General features: G+C 42.4%; 2 protein-coding genes across 3 annotated transcripts; one reads left to right on the top strand and one right to left on the bottom strand.

Annotated features, from left to right (window-relative positions):
- The first annotated feature begins 176 nt into the window (after positions 1 to 176).
- ccdc90b (coiled-coil domain containing 90B) lies at positions 177 to 4,355 on the top strand. Of its 2 annotated transcripts, none has more exons than XM_067492264.1 (9): positions 177 to 374; positions 1,256 to 1,375; positions 1,784 to 1,887; positions 1,988 to 2,089; positions 2,881 to 2,922; positions 3,034 to 3,105; positions 3,339 to 3,392; positions 3,465 to 3,579; positions 3,660 to 4,355. In XM_067492264.1, the coding sequence occupies exons 1-9, from the start codon at positions 323 to 325 to the stop codon at positions 3,713 to 3,715; spliced, it is 717 nt and encodes a 238-aa protein (XP_067348365.1). In that variant the 5' UTR covers positions 177 to 322; the 3' UTR covers positions 3,716 to 4,355. The 2 variants fall into 2 exon arrangements, with proteins under 2 accessions (XP_067348365.1, XP_067348366.1); XM_067492265.1 differs by lacking the exon at positions 177 to 374 and adding an exon at positions 490 to 630.
- Positions 4,356 to 5,332: 977 nt separating this feature from the next.
- pcf11 (PCF11 cleavage and polyadenylation factor subunit) lies at positions 5,333 to 18,630 on the bottom strand. The gene is made up of 17 exons (XM_067492251.1): positions 18,259 to 18,630; positions 15,886 to 16,011; positions 15,384 to 15,566; positions 13,982 to 14,188; positions 12,203 to 13,230; positions 11,917 to 12,091; positions 11,166 to 11,559; positions 10,849 to 10,992; positions 9,103 to 10,367; positions 8,933 to 8,999; positions 8,318 to 8,437; positions 7,845 to 7,962; positions 7,103 to 7,286; positions 6,599 to 6,754; positions 6,018 to 6,110; positions 5,896 to 5,931; positions 5,333 to 5,808 (listed from the first exon to the last, which is right to left on the bottom strand). Exons 1-17 carry the CDS (start codon positions 18,499 to 18,501, stop codon positions 5,587 to 5,589), a joined length of 4,761 nt encoding a protein of 1,586 aa, XP_067348352.1. The 5' UTR covers positions 18,502 to 18,630; the 3' UTR covers positions 5,333 to 5,586.
- Between the last annotated feature and the right edge of the window lie 249 nt (positions 18,631 to 18,879).

The following is an 18,879-nucleotide window of genomic DNA, read 5'->3' as shown; positions in this document are numbered from 1 at the left end:
ATAATCTTACTGTATCGCATACCCTAAATGTGAATCTAAAAAATGATTACAGAGGATATCAAGTAAAAGTACTGGAGTAAAAAATGTGATGTTTTGCCTTAAAATATAACGTAGCAGAAAGTTGCATTTAGGTGCCACTGGGAGTGTTGTTTGAGAATTCCGATGTTCATTAAAGGCAGCGTGAGTTCGTCAGACTGTATCCGGGTCACTCCGAGACTGATGCAGTACAGTAGGTGCAAAGTGTAATTTTCTGCAATTTTCTGTAATTTTCTGTACTTTTAACTTAACTTCACCGAGCGGAGGAAACGCAGCAGAGTCTGGGATGAACGCGCTGCTGCGGCGGTGCAGCCTCCGGCGGGTGGGGACATGGAGAGGTGCGTTTGTTTTTTATTTGTTTTTAATGAAGGTTAAACTTAGGAGATCAGGGCCTGTTCCCCGAAAGAATTTAATTTTTGTCGTTTTGTTCTTTAAAATACAGACAGAAACAGCAGAGAGAAGAAACCACGATCAGTAAAGTGTTTTTGGAAGTACACAAACCTAATAATACACAAACAAAAGTACAAAAGTACTCTCCAAACAGTTCTCAACTACAAGTAGAAGTATCACTGCAAATTCTGTTCTCATATTGAAGTACGTTTAATATTATTTTATATTGTTTTTATTATTTAAAATGTAATATTGTTCTATAATTAGCATTTTTCTACAACTCTGTTGATAACATGAAAACACGGATCCAGTCCAGATTAGTTTCACATGCGCTTCATGAATAATGTTTAGCAGAAATATAAAATGTCCAGGTCTATTCAGTTTAATTCATGTACAGATTCAAATGGAAACCACTAAAATAAAAACCTGATTCCTCACTAATGCTGTGTAAAATCGTCAGCATTGATTGTACTTCATTTCACTAACTGGGCCTTTACTTACCAACAGTACAAAGACAAACAAACCAGAAGAACAGCTGTTTTATCACAATAACAGTTCTAATAATCTGCATCAGTAAAGTAGAGAAAACATCAAAAAATGGAAAAGGTCGTGTACTAATACTTTTTAACATTGTACTTAAAGTACAGCACCTAAGTGAATGGAATCAGTTACTGACGACCTGTGGTCACGTTTCTTGCACCAAAGACAGATCAACAAGACAAATATAATGTGTGAAATTTCTTCTTTAAATTTCCTTTACTAAAATGTGTGTGTGTGTGTGTGTGTGTGTGTGTGTGTGTGTGTGTGTGTGTGTGTGTGTGGGGGGCAGATTTCCATACGACAGCATCTGCGTTGACCTTTGGCGTTAGGAAAATTGAGCTGATGCCTCTGGAGCAGAGGAAACTCACCTTCGACTCCCACGCCATGGTGACGGAGCTGGAGAGCAGCGGTGAGGAAATGGTGAATAGGTGGAGGAGGGGGCGGGACCGAACCCCTTAACCCTGCTGACATGGCAGGATCTGCTGGTCTGTAACCAACATGGATGGAACAGGGTCATCACACAGACCCTTCTGAACACACGTGTAATAATTGAGTGTGACTCCCCCGTCCTCAGGATGTCGGTATCTCTGATACATTAGAGAAAAAGGAGGCAGCAGAACCAGTCTGAGGTTCTTCCTGTGTTTTAGTTTTTTTTGGATGACGGCGATAACAGTGTTAACATTGATGTGTTTTTTTTCATCAGTGATAATCTCTTATCACTGTCTCTCAGCTCAGTCTGGTAAATGTTAAAAATTGCAACACCCCAAACTTTTTTTACAGCTTCAGCTTTTGACACCAGTTATTTGTGTGTGTCCAGGTTTTGAGAAGCGCCAAGCGGAGCTGATCGTCTCAGCTCTCGTCACTCTGACCACAGCGAACATTGACATTGTCTACAAAGACATGGTGACCAAGTCCCACCAGGTGCAGCTCAGCACGTGTTCTGTCAGCAGATGTTTCTGTGCTGCCTTCAGGAACCTGTGAGGGCACGGAGCAAGTTTTGATAGTCGTCTCTGTGTTTCAGGAGATAGCGGTGCAGCAGATCATGGCTCACCTGGACTCTATCAGGAAGGACATGGTGATCCTGGAAAAGAGCGAGTTCGCCAACCTTCGATCGGAAAACGCCGTACGACAACACGGTTTCTCTCTATCGACTGTGCTGCTCTTGTACCATTTGGATCAATGTACAAAAATCAGATTCTTTATACTGTGGTGAAATAGTTAGTTTAGGTGTTGCAGTGTTACTCATCAGCAGCTGGACGTCTCTCAGTGACATTCACATCTCTTTTCAATTAGAAATCTGCTTTGCAAAATGCAGCTAAAATAAAAGTCACAGAACACAAAGCAAAGAGAAAGAAAACAGGACAGAAAGTTATTAAAAATAAAAATCCCTTAGTGCACACGCAGAGACTCAGCTTCCAGTGTCAGGAAACACAAATTTACAGATATTTTCTGACAAGATTATTGATTTGCAAACTGAAACAGCTTGTTTACACACAGAGCGATTATTTCCAAAAATCACTGTTAATATTATTGATTCACGGTTTTAAAACATTTTTTCAGATCCTGGATGATAGTGAGAACTGAAATAATGGCTAAGGCCAAAGAATTGTCTTTCGTAAGTTGTTAATAGCAGGTAACGACCCCAACAGTTTCTGTTCCTGCCCCCAGAGGAGGGTTTCATCCTCAGTCCGTAGCACTTCAGGGGCATTAAAACGAGCCTTAGAACCTTGAATACCAGGCAGAGGAACGAGCACCTAAAGCTCACATAGAGGCTCATGAGAACAAACTGTGTTCATAAACATTTTCCATTACAATCCTCAGATGTGAGATTATTAGGAGCTGATCCTTCAAAAAGCACAGTTGTCCTTCTTTTAATTGTTGTACCTCTTTTTAAATGTTTCAATTCTCCTGCAGACGATAAAGAGGGAACTGGAGCAGCTACAGAACAGACTAAAGGTGAGAAACACATTTCGTAATAACTGGGATTTGAAGCCGTGTAGACTGATATACTTTTATAGTAACTGTAATATTTTCTGAAATGAATGAATGTGTGGATGTTTCGTTCAGGAGGAGAGTCAGAAAGTCAGAGCAGAAACAAAACTAGACATTAACCTCGAGAGGAGCAGGATCTCTGACATGGTGAGTGCTTAAGTCTATTCACTCAAGTGTCTTTTTCCTGCAGAACTTGCCTGAGAAACTTCATGTTTTTTTTCTTCTGTATAAAACAGTGAGAATAGTCTGAACATCTGGTTTCACTACAAACAGGAGCTGATCACCGATTATTCAGCTACATTTAATGAGACATTTTGACTAAACATGATCACATTTCAGCTTTGCTTGTTCCTGCAGTTCATTGGGTGTTTTTCTGTCAGTTTACTGAACAGGAGAAGAAGCTGATGGAGACCAGCACAGACTTCTATCACAAAGTAAGTGGACTAACAATTCGTACTAGGTCGTTTTTATGTTTTTGCTGTGATGACGTCTCTGTGTCTGTTCAGAAAGCCGACCTCGAAAACGACAACATCGAGATCAACAAGAAGATCGACCTGCAGGTGGCCTCGCTCAAAACTGTCCTGGAGTCTCTCAAGCTGGAGACGGTCCGCTACCTCGCAGGTAACCAGACTCCAACTGAACTGGACCGAACCTCAGATGATGTGTGGGAGGTTGATGTTTTCTCTTGTGTTTCTTCTCAGCGACGGTGTTCACCTGCCTGGCCATCGCTCTGGGCGTCTACCGGCTCTGGCGGTGAACGATCCAGCAGAGCCGGGTTTAGAAACTTTTGAAATGAGGGGCCACACTAGGACGTGACTTTAAAGACGGTCCAGGAGCCTAATTTCTAACTTTATATACAAATGCAGTTTGAAAGATGCAGATGTTTTATGTTGGTGTTTGCAGTCAGTCACCAGTTATTGTCTGAAAGTCTGGTTTATTGTTTCACATGAATAGATTTTTTTTGTCCATTCGGCTTATTCCATACGTTCAGAGTCACCACACTGGATGCCACCCTCCACAATTTCTACCGGGCTTAGGACGGGTACTGCACGGATGAGGATGGGCTGTTGGGGGTTCAGTTTCTTGCCCAGGGACTCTGCACTCTGACAGAGTGAAACCTCCGCCCCAATGGTCGGTGGGCGGCCACTCTACAAACTGACCACTGCTGCCCCATCGATTCAAATATTAACCTGAAATATTTATTCGACCCACTTTTAATATTCCAATATGACCAATATTTAAAAAAGCCGCTGTTTGTTACCATGAATTACTACTACACGTTTTATAAAACTATACAAATGTGTGAAAACCTTATAAACCTTTTTGCTTATGTTTTTAATAAAGCTGGAAGATTTTTTGTTTTTTTTCACCTGAACCAGAATAAAGTAACATTTAAATCTTGTGTCCACATTTACTGAAACTCACCAGTAAATTAAAAAGTGAGGAACCGTCATCATTAAACTGGTTTGATTAAAAACACTTGAGAGGAAAATTAAATTATATTCCATCGGTACATTTTAAACTCATGACATTAACTATAAGCATTACTGAGAATCAGATTAGTAAGAACAAAATATTTGAGATTTTTCTTAAATTCAGCAGCTGGGTACAAGTACTTCACATAATTTTATAAATAAAGTATATGGTTGTTACACATTAAAGTTGTGGACACAAAATGCAGCTTCACTGATGTTAATGCCTCATTTTGAGCAGTTCTACATTAAATATTCAGGCACTTCAGTTACTTTGTCAAATATTTAAGGACACTTTGAAAGCAGCACTTCATAATGTGTATTTCTACAGTTTTAGTACTTTCAGTAGTAATGGAATGATCAGAGTACAAGTGTTTGCCATTAAAACCAGGATTCAACATTTCACAGACTCAGGAAACACTGTTCAGATTGATGACTGGTGACCTGCAGTGTTAAATCCTTTCCACAACACAGAAACTGACAACCTTTCTTCTGAAGCAATTAAAAAAATGAAATAAAGTCAGTCACACTAAATAAAAACATGAGAAGCATTCATTTGTCTATAACCACTGAAGCTTTATTTTAATTTTGAACCTAAATGACAATAAAACAGATCATTAAAGAGCAAATCACGGCTCACACAAACACAAAGATTCAGATTCTTTTATTGAAGTTTCAAAAAAGAAAGAAAGGAAAAAAAAAAACAGGAGACGCCACCGACTCGGATCCTTGACACAAACACTTCCTGAAGAGCAGGGCAGTCTTCAGTCGTCCAATCAGATGATGCTTACCTTTAACACACCTGCAACTACCCGTCAATCAGCAACCAACGCAATCAACTCTTTACAGACGGTAACAGGCAGCAAACAGCAGCTGTTGGATTCAATCACTGTTACACCAGAGATACAAAAAATACTTTAATTTATAAATTAAATTATTTACAGTTTTTACCCAAAGGAAACAAAACATTTCTTTGTTTTCAGAAATACTTTCAGTTCAGTGAGACCTGAAATGGTCACGTAGAGTCCAAATACAAAAATGTATTTAAGTGTAAGTTGCTGAGGGCTCGACCCCCCCACGCTATAAAACACCTTTTCAGCAGAAACAGAAAAGGTGAAAGAGGCTGAGAGCAGCAGCAGCAGCATCATCATCATGGTCACAGTTTTTCTTCTGATTGCACGTTCTCTGTTGAAACCTCCTGCTCCTCCTCTTTTTTCACCTCAGGAAGCTTGATGGCCTCTGTCTCCACTTCCTGTTTGACCGAGGCGTCGAGGGCTACGCTGCAGGAGGCGGCCTCCTCCTCTTCTGCCTTGACGAAGGCGCTCAGCGGGTGGTCAGTGAGCACCTTGTTTGGTGACGGTGTGGTGTCGAGACACGTCTGAGGAGAAACATCAGCAGCTCAAACAATGGGAACTTGAGTGTATTTTTTAATAATATTCACAGGATGAATTCTGCAGGTACTCACGTTTTTGTAATCTTCAAAACAGGAAGGGTGGAAGTTCTGTGCAGAGAAAACAAACATCACTTTATCGCAACTGCACAAAACAGTGACTAAGTTTTAATGTAAAGAAAACAGAGTTTTCATACCTTGTCGTCGACTCGGACGGCGTTCTTCAAGAACCAGTCCTCCTCCTCCTCCACCCAGTACGTCTCGAATGGCTCCTGACAGATTTCACATGACTGTGGGAGGAAAAACACAGGACGTCAGTTTAAGTTGTTATTTCTAACATTGTCCATTTTCCCCCTTTTGAAAGATTTATCGTTGGAAATTCCATCAATGATTCAAACAACTAAATTCAAACTGGGTAAAAACTAAACCAGATACTTTTTCCAATGGGCCCCAGAAAGAAAAGCAGCCACACAAATACAAGCTAATGGAAATATAAATAAAACCGCAAAGAGAAATTGTTCTTTGGTAAATGGCAACACACAGCCAGTTATTCAATTCACTCTAAAAGTTACTGTTCACATAGTAAACAATTTCTTATTAAAATCTTGATGGTGTCAGCTAGTGCTGACAGTTCTTTTCGATAATTAACATTCACCATTTCTCACAGCTCTACATTCAGGAAATTCACTACAGTGCCTGTTACTCTTCACGTTTTATAAACTTGTTGCTGCAGCTGAAGGACAGTCTCTGTCAGACGGAACCTCAGTGTGTGTCTCACCTCTCCCACTTGGTCCTTGGTGGCTCTCACGCTCTGAAACTCCTTCTCCTTTGCGGCCGCTTGGCTCTTCTGAACCTCCTCCTCATTCTCCTTCTCGAAGAACTGACTTTTGGCTCGCTCCTCCAGGTCAGCGATTTCCTCAAACTCGATCCAGTCCTGATGGGGACAAAGATGGACGGGTTTAATCATCTAAGCTCTAAATCGTTTATTAAACCTCACTTTTGTTGATATTGATACTTTTAAAGTACATGAGTACTTTGTACTGGATCAGAGCACAAAGGCCACTTGCAGTTGTCCTCAAATAAAATGCATTTTACTTCAAGGTCTGAGTAACAATTTTATGTGGTCTAACTTGCAATTACTATTGTTGTCATTATGTTTCCTATGAACAGAGTACGTTTTTCTTTTGAGGTTCTTTCTGTGTACTCTGCAAAGCACATAGGGTTGCTTTGTTTTAATAGCAGCTGAGCATCTGTACTGCAGTACATCAACACATTTTCTCACCGTGAGGGTGTAGTACCAGCGGCGATGTGTGACCTTCTTGCTGGCGACCTTCCCGGCGTGGTTCTGTCTAAAGTGCCAGTCCAGGTGGTCGGCGTACATGTCGGTCTGAGCCATGGTAAACCTCATGCTGCACAGGCAGCACTGGTTCCCTGAGTACAGCTTAGTCACCACGCTCTCATAGCGCCTGAGAGGTAGACGGAACACAAGGAGAACGAGTGAGTGATCAGACAACATGAAGGTTCAATTCCTGAAACTAATATTAATACTGAAAACACACTTAAAAAGGTTAAAAAAAAAGAAGGTTTAAACAGTTGCATCTATTAATACTGATTAACAGAATAATTGAGTGAGTAAAAGTTAGCACATGCTGAAATCACAGTAGTTGAAATTAGTTGTGGGATAATTATTTTTTCCCTCTTCAGTAACAAATAATTCATCATTTCAGCTCTAAATACGATACGATTCGATCCCCGGCCCTGGCTATATGTCGAAGTGTCCCTGGGCAAGACCCTGAACCCCTAACAGCCCATTCCCCCTCCCCAGCGATGCAGTGCCGGTCCAAGCCCGGTAGAAATTGGGGAGGGTTGCGTCAGGAAGGACATCCGGCGTAAAAACTGTGCCAAATCAACATGCGGACAATGATCCGCTGTGGCGACACTGAACTCACGGGATAAAGCCGAAAGGAGAGTAGTAGTAGCTCTAAATACATTATGTCCACTCTGAGGTCATATGAGGTGCTTACTGTTTCATGTCATCAATGCTGAAGCTGGTGAGGTCTGGGATATCTTCCTCCTCCACCTCCTGCTCCTCCTCTTCTTCCTCTTCCACAGGAGCAGCTACTGAAGCCACGGAAGGTGACTCTGGAGAATTACATTCAAACGTTTTACTACATTATGGAGCTTAAGGGGGTCAAAGGAACTTATACAGCTTCAGTGTAAACATGTGCCAGATACAAAACCACCACCAACAAGATACCAAGGAATCACAAGCATGTAAAACAGGCTACTCTGTTGTCTGTAGTTTTACTTGTTTGTGCTCAATGCTATGTATCAAGCAGACAGATTTGTTAATTTAGTATTTTGCTAAAGAACAACAGTTCATCATAGGTCCAAACATTTGTCTCCCTAGAGGCAGCTTCACTAATGGTACCGTTTCAAATATAGTTTGTAAATCAGCAGATACTCTGACAGAAGCATGTGTGAACAGTTGACTGACCTGTGGTTTGTGTGGTGTCCGGCTGTGAGGGTTGGATGATGCCAGTGGAGATGAGTTTAGACAGCAGGTCGTTAACGTCAACCTGACCGAAGTGGTTCTCTGGAGCGGCAGCCTGTGGAGCTGCAGAGACACAAAGACAACCGTTACAAGAAAGTTTAATATTAATTAAATAGGTTTTTGCAAAGCAAACAGAGGAAATGAGTTTAATGCAGAGCAGTGGTATTTTGATCACCACAATACAATGTGCAATAAACTAATTGCAAAATTGTGTTTACGTACAGTATGTATCTCCTTCTGTACAAATGTGGTAAATATATTAGTTAAACATAACATAATGTTATGTTTAACAGTGCAATCAATAACTGCAGCTTCCAAAATAATAATCAACAGCATTTTATTTTTGGCCATTTTGTCAGTTCTTAACTGCTTCATATCATGGAGGCCGACAGGTCACTGCCAGTAACTTAACAGGTAGAAACTGGTGACCTAAGATTATTAAACTTTAATCTCCCAAAGTTAGTGCATGTTAATATTTACGTAATTCTCAACCACTTCTAAAGAAATAAAACTGGAAAAGCTGTGATGAAGTAAAAAACAGCAGATGGAGGATCTTACCCTGAGGTCTGAAAGGCACTGGGTTCTGAGGTAGGAAGGGCTGGTTCAGGTTTCCCATCATGTTCACCTAAAAATATGTCAGCAGAAAACAGGCTCATTGAAAATGTACAGAAAACCTACCTATTTAAAATATAAAATCCCACAACGTTTGATTGACAGGTGTCACTTACCGGTTGCTGTATGCCGACGGCAGAAGCAGTAGGGTTGTAGAAGGGTGCAGGGGCCGGCTGGTTGAACTGTGGGGCCGGCTGCATGTTGAAGTTTGATGTCGACTGCATGTTCGGTTGCCCTGGGAACGTCATCGGCCCTGCAGGGAACTGAGGATTCATGGGCTCCTGGAAATGTTGTGGGGCCATGTTGAAGTTCTGCTGTGGGGCCATGGGGCTGTCATAAATAGGTGGGCCAAGTGGCCTCATTGGGGGCTGCAGGTTGTGTTGGGGAGCAAACCTTGGGGGGCCCTGCTGGCCAGGGGGACCATCAAAGCATGAGGGCCCGGCCTGAGAGGACACATTAGGGATGTCATATCTGGGACCTGGCTGGCCGGGGCCCTCAAAGCGACTGGGGCCTTCAAACCTCATTGGGCCCATTTGGTTTGGAGGGCCCTCAAAGCGCATAGGACGCTGCTGCTGGAAGCCTATCGGTCCAGATCCAGGACCAGGAGCTATGCTATTATCAAAGTGTCGTGGGGGTTCAAACCGCTGCATTGGGCCTTCGAAACGTCCTGGTCCAGGACCCTGTCCAACAAACCTTGCCGGGGCTTGTTGGCCAGAGGGACCATCAAACCTTCCGGGGCCACCTCTTATTGGCCCATGAGATATGTGGGGGCCCTCACACTGCCCAGGGCCATCAAACCTCTCTGGTATGTTATGATGAGGCAGGCTCCCACCTTCAAACCTGCCAGGACCCTGGACATGAGGCCCTTCGAATCGTGATGAGTCGTCATACCACCCCTGAGGGTGTGGTCTGGAGGGACCCATGTGTCCAGGTCCCTCAAAGCGGGAGGTTGGGTGTCCATCATGAGGCGGCGTGTGTCCTGGGGAGTTACTGTGCTGTCGGACAGAGGACAGCGGTCCTCCACGGGATGGGATTTTAAGGATGGATTTGGGGGGAGGAGGCGCCACATCCAGGTTGATGGGCCCGTCATCGGAGTGCTCACTGTTTGGGCTCTCAAAGCGTGGAATCGGGCTCATCTCAGCTGAGTCCTTCTGGTGCAGAGGTGACAGGCGTTCACGTTCAAACCTTGGGGTCAGTGGATCCAGACTGGGAGGGCTCGGGCAGTTCCTGTGGACAATGGTGCCAGAGGGAGGGGGTCCCTCTGGCCTCCGAAGGTCAGGGTGGGGGGCATATCTCCGCGGAGCATCATAGCCGCTCTTCTGCTCCTCACGATCATCATAACGCTGGCGCTCAGTCAGTGGCGAGTTCCACTCTCTCTCATCTGGAAACCACAGAAACAGATGTTTTCTGAATGGCACTTTTCATTGTCCTAAGGACTTTTGATCGGTAATCTGAACGCAGGGTAGCAGCCAAGGATACCTAAAGAGGATTCGGTCCTAAAGTCTCCCATTAATGACGATAACCCTGAGTTCCCTGAGATGACTTTGTTGTGAATTGGCGCTATATAAATAAAGTTGAATTGAATTGAACTCCTATGATCCCATAAAACAGACCTGTCCTGAGTTATTTGCAACAGCAGAATCAGTTTCAATTCAACACAAATGTGAGTTCAACGCCAGATTAAATGTGTGAGCTGATTTCTAGAAGAGTCTATAAACCCTGCTACAGTATCACCGATCGAGACATTGATATCCTGCCCCCCCCCCCCCCCCCGGAAACTGAACTCTAATCTCTCAGTGGACAAGGACGACAGAAATATTTATGATCAACTGAAACAGATGCGTTACAAGAAGTGGACTTACTGGACTCTCTGGGGTCAGCTCTCCTCCTAAAGCGAAGTCCCTGCAAAGATTTCAGATTGGGGAACTCTTTGCCATGGTTGTAGTCCTCAATCATGGGGGCAAGTGGAGGACGTGGCTCTTCACACTCTTTGCTCCGTCTGTCACCTGAAACAGTCACATACCAAAAGTCATCAGGAGAACAAACCAAATGACGTCCTTATCACTTCATCATTAATCACCAACTAATGTGCAGAGTACATCGTTATTCATCATGCTGGAAGCAGTAAATATTAAATGTTTTGAGCTCTAGTTGTTACTCATCCATTACTCTGACTCACCTGGTCTGTCCAGTGGCACCCGGGTGTATTTATGCGATGTGTTCTGGCTGCCTCCCATGTTCTCTCCCTGCCTTTGTTCATCTACGTCCTCTGGACTCTCCTCAGCCTCCCACTCTTCACCGGCTGCACGGTGGGTGACCTGTGTCTTCCTCAGCTTGGACTTGTGCTCGTAGTAGGACAGCTCCGCTGCATCCATGCCGTCGTGAGGCCGGAGCAGAGGCGAAGGGGCTTTAGTCAGCAGTGGCTGTTTCTGGAGAGGAAAGTCATCGGGGCCATCCCAGTTCTCAGAGCGCTGTTGCTTCTCCTCCTGGTACTGGAAGAAGTTTTTGATCTTGTGGGCCATATTGAGGAACTCCTCCTTTGTAATCTCCCCACTCTCCAGGCTCTTACTGGCCTGCAGAAAAAACAAAAAACAAAAACAAAGGTTACAACTTTATGTACAAGTAAAAAGTGACAAACCACTTCTTTGCTAAAAGCTCCATTAAATGTTTTCAGGACACCGTTTCCGCTTAAGAGTGCAGACAGTGAACCAAGATAGTCAAAGGTAATGTTGATGTAATATCATGCTGCAGCTACTAATCCAAACAATCAGAAAATGCTCAGGAGGTTTGGCACCATCTTGTGGCAGGAGACTGTACACAAACAATCAAACACATTAAGGTTTAGTGGTTTGAAGCTTTGTTATCCTGCAGGTTTGGAGGAGTTACTTCAGCAGACAGCAAACTCATGTGAGGAGCATTTGTTAACTTACCCTTCTTAGTAGGTCCTTCTTAGAGGCAGAGTTCAGCAATTCAGGTATCTGCAGGTTGGCGTCAACACTGAGGCGGTGCTTTGGAGTTCGGGGGGTGGTGGGACGCGTGGGGGTGCTATATGTTTTGTGCCTCTGGGGCCCAGGCTTTACATGAGAGTCCTCTGACAGCTTCAGACTGAAGAAGAAACATGTTTGGATGTCAAACGTTTAGTTTCTTACTTACAAACAAACACCACCTGTAGTTCTGCTTTAACAGTTACACCATCAAATACCACCATCTACTCACTGTTTGTTCTCCTCCCAGCCACTCCTCCAGCGGTGAGGAACCTCTTTGATGTCCTTGCCACTACCATCATGACTTCGGGGAGAGTGAGAGTCCCTGGACTCAGAGTGCCGGTCCTCCATCGGCCGCTTTGACCTCCTGTTCTCCGATGGGTTCTTCTTGGGAACAAGCCGGTCATCTCGTCCTGGCTTGACATGCTGTGGTTCGTCTGTGCGGGGCCTCCTTGGTTTGCCCGATTTGTGAGAGGGTGACGGGGACAGGGAGCTGCTCCTGGGTCTTCCCTTGGGTGACCGTCTGTCCTTCCTCTTCGGGGAGGACAAGGTGGGCGAGCGAGACCTGGAGCGAGAGCGGGTGCGTTTTCTGGCATGTGTTCGAGCGTTGCCTCCAGCCTTGACCTCAACCTTCTCAGCAGACTCTTCTCGGTCGTGTTTGGCGACTGAACCATTAACCACCTTTCCTTTGCTGAACCTCTGAGGCTCTGCTCCACGCGCAGCCTCCTCCCCTCGCTCCTTCTTGTCACTGCATCTTCTCTTCTCCTTCAACTCGTCATCTTTGAACTCTCCAGTTTTGTCCTGAGTGCGTTTTCTCAGCCTGGGGTCTTTCTTTGTGCTGTCAGCTGACTTCTGACCCTCAGTCTCCACCGGTTTGTTTTTACTCTGGACACTCTTAGCCAAAGGAGACGGTGACTTGGACTTAGGTTTCTCCTCTAGCAGCTCTTTCCTTTGGGGCCTGGGCTTCTCTGGACGGGTGTTTTTCTCTGGCAGCCGTTTTTCAGGTGTCGGAACAGGACTTCCTGTTGTTGGGGGGCTGTCTTTTTTCCCAGCAGGATGTTCTTTAGGTTGAGATGCAGCTGGATGGGGGGTGCGGTTCAGACGAGGGTCTCTAGTGGATGGCTTTGTGTCGGTCGGGGTCTGAGTAGGAAGGATGCTGGGGCGGACCACAGAAGGAGTTTGGCTGGTGAGCTTCTGGGCAGTGCTCTGTGTTGCCGGTGAGGAAACAGGAGTCTGTGATGGCAACATAAACCCACCGGCCTGTGGACACAGTAAAACAACTGTTGGTGCTTCTGATTTACTGCTGAATTACCATTTTAATGTTGTAAACCACATGAATGAGCAGATGGGACCACACACTCACAGAAAACAGCTAAATAACTCCCTTCTTATCAGAAACATTTGTCTGATGTCCATCTGATTAATATTAAAGCCTAGTGAATTCAACAAAAATTCCAATGCAGTGAGAAGCTGATGAGAAACTATGTCATACATATACATGGAGTAGTCAACATTTTCCAGGTGAGATCTAGCTAAGGAAAATCCGTGAGGTCAGAAATATTTAGTTAAATATTGCTAGATTCTGAACATTTTCATGCAGAAACTTAAAGCTTTTCCACCAAATTTTCTGCATCAGACAAACTGTTTGTATCCGGTCTCAAAACATGTTTTAAGCTACTCTAGAATTTAAAAGTCACATGTTTATTACTACAAATGATTTTCTATAAGATGAAGTCGACCTGCTGCTGAACAGCTACCACCTTCAAACAAATTAAAACTGCACATAACTTCTACACCTGTCTTTAACATTTGGCCCCAAGCAGATGAAATTCAAACAAAAACATGTTTTAGGACATTTTCCTGGCATAGAACTGCAGTACACACAGCTACTCATTGTTTTCCACTTATTAGCATACTGAGAAGGAAATAGCTGTGTTACTGGATAACAGCCAAAACCTAACAACTGATGTGAATCTGATCTAAACTCTGATGTAGTCCCTGTTTATTTTACCAGCTGGGCTTTGGTCTGCTCCAGTTCCAGCTCGATCTTTTTCTGCTGGAGCTCCAAAAGCTGCTTCTGTTTGGCCAGCAGCTGCTGCCGTATCAGCTGCTCCTGGGTCAGGCTGGACTGGGTTATGGGAGGAGTAGGCTTGGGAGCAGCTACCACTGGTGGAGGAACCGGGGTGGGGGCCGGCTGTGGTGAGGACACCTCCTCAGACTGGGGACATGGTGAGGACATAAGGAGGAAACAAGACATGTTGGAAACCAGAAACAAAGCACCAAAGACCAAGTCCACAATTTCTAGTTTGGGATTATTACATTTGAGAGGTTCTGTGTTTCTTTGACTTTTAAGCCACAAATCTGTTGTGTATCTCGACCAGATTACACACTTCTTTTTTTGTTATGTGTGTGTGTGTGTGTGTGTGTGTGTGTGTGTATATATATATATATATATATATATATATTTTTTTTTTTTTTAACAGTGCGTAGGCTGTAAAAACCTTACATTCTCAACTTTACTTTCAATAAAACATTTTAAAGTAACTTTGTTACCTTAAATTTATAGGAGATAGTGGCGAGTTCAAGATTATTATCCAAGCAAGTTTTTTTTTAAAGGGAAGCCTGTACACTCTTTTATTCTGACATCTGATTACAAGATTTAAAAAATATCATTGCAAGCTAAGATCTAAAAAGTAATTTCTATTCTCGGTTAAGACTAAGATGAAACAATTACTTGACCAATTTAGAGACAATTAACCAGCAACTGATCACTTCACCATTGCAGGGATTATGAGCAAACATGACAAACATTTCCTAGTATCAGCTTGTCAAATATAAGGATTAAATACTTGTGTCTGGTATCTAATGTTTTGAACTGCTAGAGTTATTATGTTGTTTGACACCTTAAACTTAGATAAGTTACAATGAGTTTTTTCTTTTTTTACATTTTATATCCCAAAAAATATATAGTTGTAACCCTGAGATCTCTTAATAAACTCAAATATACGAGAAGTAATATATTAGTAATAAATTATTTTAGATTTTCTGACGTAAAACACAATCACCCGAAAGCTAAGACATCATCTAAGTTCAGGATCTCTAACCTCAGGTATTTAAAATGTCCCTTAATTTGTTGGATATTTTAATGTGTGTGAGTGGAATAAAAAGTTAGAAAAGCGAATTTGCAGTAAATAACGGTTTTTGTTGTTTCTTAAAATACCGACACACTTCAATATAACACTGAAAAAAGTTGAACTTTAACCAGTTAAACAATCTGCAAATGTTACTCAAGTTCGTCAGAATTTGCAAAGGCTCTAGTAAGTGATTTATTAAGACTTTGAGGTATGACCCAAAAAAACCAACCCACAAAACCACATTCACAATGTGACATGATGTTTGCAGCACATACACACCTGTTTTAAAAACTTGGGGTTGACGTGAATGCTGGCATTGACAGTGGGCGGCAGAGGTTTGATGGGCCAGGCCGGGTCCAGAGAGTTGACGCGGACATCCAGCGAGTACAGTTTCTTAAGAGGAAACACATCCTCCCACGTCGATCTCAACTTGAACAGACTCTTTCTAGTGTTTTCATCCACCTACAAACACAGGACATGACTTGGTCCACAGCTACCCACAAAAGCTATAAAAACCTATGTAAAGTCACAGAACTTTTGCAAATGTTAATACTATATTTTTAGGACTTAAAAGTAAAACACATTTTAAAGATTTTGGTGCTAAGAAAATAAATAAATATGGCATTAACAGTCCCTACCAAACTTTTATTAATATAGATACTTTGTGGCATTAAGTGTACAGGAGCAGAGCAGGTAAACAACAGTAGGGATGTGAAGTGGGCTGCAAGAGTTTTAGTGCTTAATTGTAACAAAGCTAAAACAGCAGCAAACAGAACTGTACCTTTTCAAAGACACATATAAATGAAGTGATTAGGTTTTTAGCAAACACTGCAAGGTACTCTCCTCCAACATTCTTCACTATGGAATCCACTAAGTACAAAACTGGAAGCTTCTCGGCAGATGGGGCCTGGAGCAATAGAGAACTTGACAAGTTTAGAAAACAACAGGGGTTAAACCAACATTTCAGAACAAATACTCAAATTACAATTTGACAAGATTTAATGGGGGATAACAGCCCTGCCCCTCACCACCCACTGGGAGAAGAAAAAAAAAAGTGAAAGCTCAAAAAGTCTGAACATCAAAAAGGGGAAAATAAAATCCAGTCCAATCACTAAGAGGGTTCTTTATTTTGCAATCAAAACAAAAGCTTAGGAAAAATATCCAGGTAAATTCCAGTTAATCACACGGAAGGTTTGATCACCTCAGACCAGTGCAAAAACAGGAAAATATATAGAAAAATCTTCAACAGTAGTCAGTTAGTTGAGTATCTGTACAGATGGTGTCAGAAGAAATTGTCCTTGCCCAAAATAGCGAGGGGAAAAAAAAAGGTCCACGATGTACTGAGGGTTTTAAAGAGTGGAAATGAGTCTAAGCCTTTAGGAATCGTTTTACCTCCAAAGAGGGTTTTTCCTTCAACCGCTCTTTGTACTTTACCTAGATGACACATAGGCCAGTTTGACTTCACACCCGTTGAGATTTATTCACTCACTTTCAAAGTTTTAACCTTTAAAACGTTTTCTTCTTCAGTTGTTTAAAAACAAACAAACAAAAACAAAATAACCATTAGAAAATAGGAAAAGTGATCTGTAGGAATTTAGTTAAATAAGCAGGTGACTGCATTTAAACTACACACACTTAAGTCTGTTACTGAACTGAGCAGCCTCAGCTGAGCTGTTTGTACAACCAGTCCGTACAAGCTGAGCCGACCTCAGCCATATCAGTAAATGTAAACCAGAGTCATGGCAATAAATTACACTGGGAAATAAAAAAAATGACAAAAAGCACATTTCACATATTTTATTATAACATTTTACCATTCAATGACATTTCAGTTATTCAAGACTCACTAGTGAATCAATGCAGAGAATATTTTTATATGGGATCCGATCAGGCTTCAAGTAACCAAAGGTTTGGTCTCCTGGCGTCAAAATGCAAACACTGACCACAGACGTAACTAAAGCAAACTGCTGACTGAAATGCATTATTACCATAAAGGGTGGAGGGGACTTTAAAGAGGCCCCATCTTTTGTGTTAAACAGTATTTAGCCGACAAGGTAAATAACAAAAGATTAGACTGAACACCATAAAGAAAAACATTAGCCTGGCCTCAATCAGGAAATGTAAAAAAATAAAATAAAATGAGTGCAGGAACAGTGGCGAAAGCCCAAAATACTTCTATAGGTAGTGAAAAGTCAGGCCTGCACATAATAAGTGAAAATCCACCGTAATTGCACACACTAACATGGTCAAAACGTTTTCCTTCCTGGCCATTAAAACATTTCCTCATGGTCTAATTTCTACTCCTTATCAAAAAGAGGATGGTAAAAATTCCACCTGGGACTGTCTGCTTTCACACTGTAAGTGTGTCCTTCTTGTTCCTAAAGACTGTTCTATAATTCAGAAACAAATATCTGAGCTGACCAGACTCAAGTCTTACACCCTCAGGTTTGCTCAGAAATAATTTTTCCTTTCAACGTTTAAAATATGATTAAAAGGCTATTGGAGATTTAGTGGTTTTCCATTACAAACCCTCTATTTTGTACCTTGCTTTTACTGCTGTGTGCATTGCTTCGTGCTTTACGTGTCTTTCACCTACGTGCTGGCTACTTGTAGAGCGATGCAAAATTTATATTTTAATAGCGGTCTATGTATAATGTAACTGTTTTTTTATTATTTGGACATCAACAAATAAAAGGTTTTAAATTAATTTACATCACTCACACACACGCAATTGCTCATAGTTACTGCTTAAAATTAAATGTACTTCACATTACGGTGGATTTTAACTTTAGTTGAAGCAGAGACAATAAAATAAAGCTGCTTTCAAATCAATGCGCCGAGTTTCGGATAAGTTTATCACAACCTTTTGGAAAAGGGGCCTTACTGAGTAGGAAAGTAAATGTAGAGACCGTAAAAAACGTGCTTTTCAGTTTAATACACATAAAGTGGGGTTAAAATGATGCAGTGCCATTGAAAAGTGTTGCCAACTACAACAACGACATGTAACGTTTCTAAGTAACATGTTGTGTAACATAACGTTAGCCGCCATGTTTCGCTAATTGCTAACTTAGCCAACAGCACATCGTCAACTGGCCCTACTACATAAAGCGACATAAAACGTAAGAAATTGAAAGTGTGCTATATTTATAAAAACCTTGAGTATTTGTGCTTCAATAATTGCGACGATATCCTTGGCGAAGTTGATGTTTTCCTCGGCCAGAATGGTCAGCATGTTGATGTGCGGCTTGCTGTTGAATGTCAGGTCTTCCAGCGAGGACTGATACTCTCGGCAGGCATCTTCCCTCGCCGCGCTGTCGTCCATCTTTGCGTCGAGCGAGCCGCGAATACCTACACCAGCTTTATCAATACCATAACCATTGATTACCAGGCAGTCCATGTACTCATGTGGCTAACTGGTTTGTCGTAATTTGGCTCCAAAAAACACAGCAATTCGACTTATTTAGTTCGGCCTCCGCCCGTCGTTGTCCTCTGCCTGTTGTGGACAACAAGAAAATGGCGACTGTCGTGAAGGCCTCATACGTCACATGGCAGGTATAGTCCCATTGGCTAGATCCAGGCTGGTTTCGACCGGGGCTTTGAATGTGACTGGCTCGATAGAATAACAGTCACGTAAATGAGCCAATCGCATTGAAACTATGTGAGCTTATTATTACATAACGAAACACAGGCCAGTTGGGGACACAAAACAACGTGGTTCTAAGCCTCCTGCTCCACTGCGAACATGTGGGTTTTCAAATTCAAAATGGCAACATTA

The sequence above is a fragment of the Channa argus genome, chromosome 22 (genome assembly GCF_033026475.1).
Source record: "Channa argus isolate prfri chromosome 22, Channa argus male v1.0, whole genome shotgun sequence".
NCBI lineage: Eukaryota > Metazoa > Chordata > Actinopteri > Anabantiformes > Channidae > Channa > Channa argus.
Note: the sequence above shows the minus strand (reverse complement) of the source record. Positions and strands in the feature narration are given on the sequence as shown.

What these genes read in the sequence shown, in the direction of transcription:
- ccdc90b (XM_067492264.1), top strand. Translation starts at nt 323, where the DNA reads ATGAACGCGCTGCTGCGGCGGTGCAGCCTCCGGCGGGTGGGGACATGG. An exon ending in GACGGAGCTGGAGAGCAGCG is followed by an intron (nt 1,376 to 1,783) that starts GTGAGGAAATGG and finishes GTGTGTGTCCAG; the next exon opens with GTTTTGAGAAGCGCCAAGCG. An exon ending in GGAGCAGGATCTCTGACATG is followed by an intron (nt 3,106 to 3,338) that starts GTGAGTGCTTAA and finishes TTTTTCTGTCAG; the next exon opens with TTTACTGAACAGGAGAAGAA.
- pcf11 (XM_067492251.1), bottom strand. Translation starts at nt 18,501, where the DNA reads ATGGACTGCCTGGTAATCAATGGTTATGGTATTGATAAAGCTGGTGTA. An exon ending in TTGAAGCACAAATACTCAAG is followed by an intron (nt 16,012 to 18,258) that starts GTTTTTATAAAT and finishes CTATTGCTCCAG; the next exon opens with GCCCCATCTGCCGAGAAGCT. An exon ending in GGCTGGGAGGAGAACAAACA is followed by an intron (nt 12,092 to 12,202) that starts GTGAGTAGATGG and finishes TTTCTTCTTCAG; the next exon opens with TCTGAAGCTGTCAGAGGACT.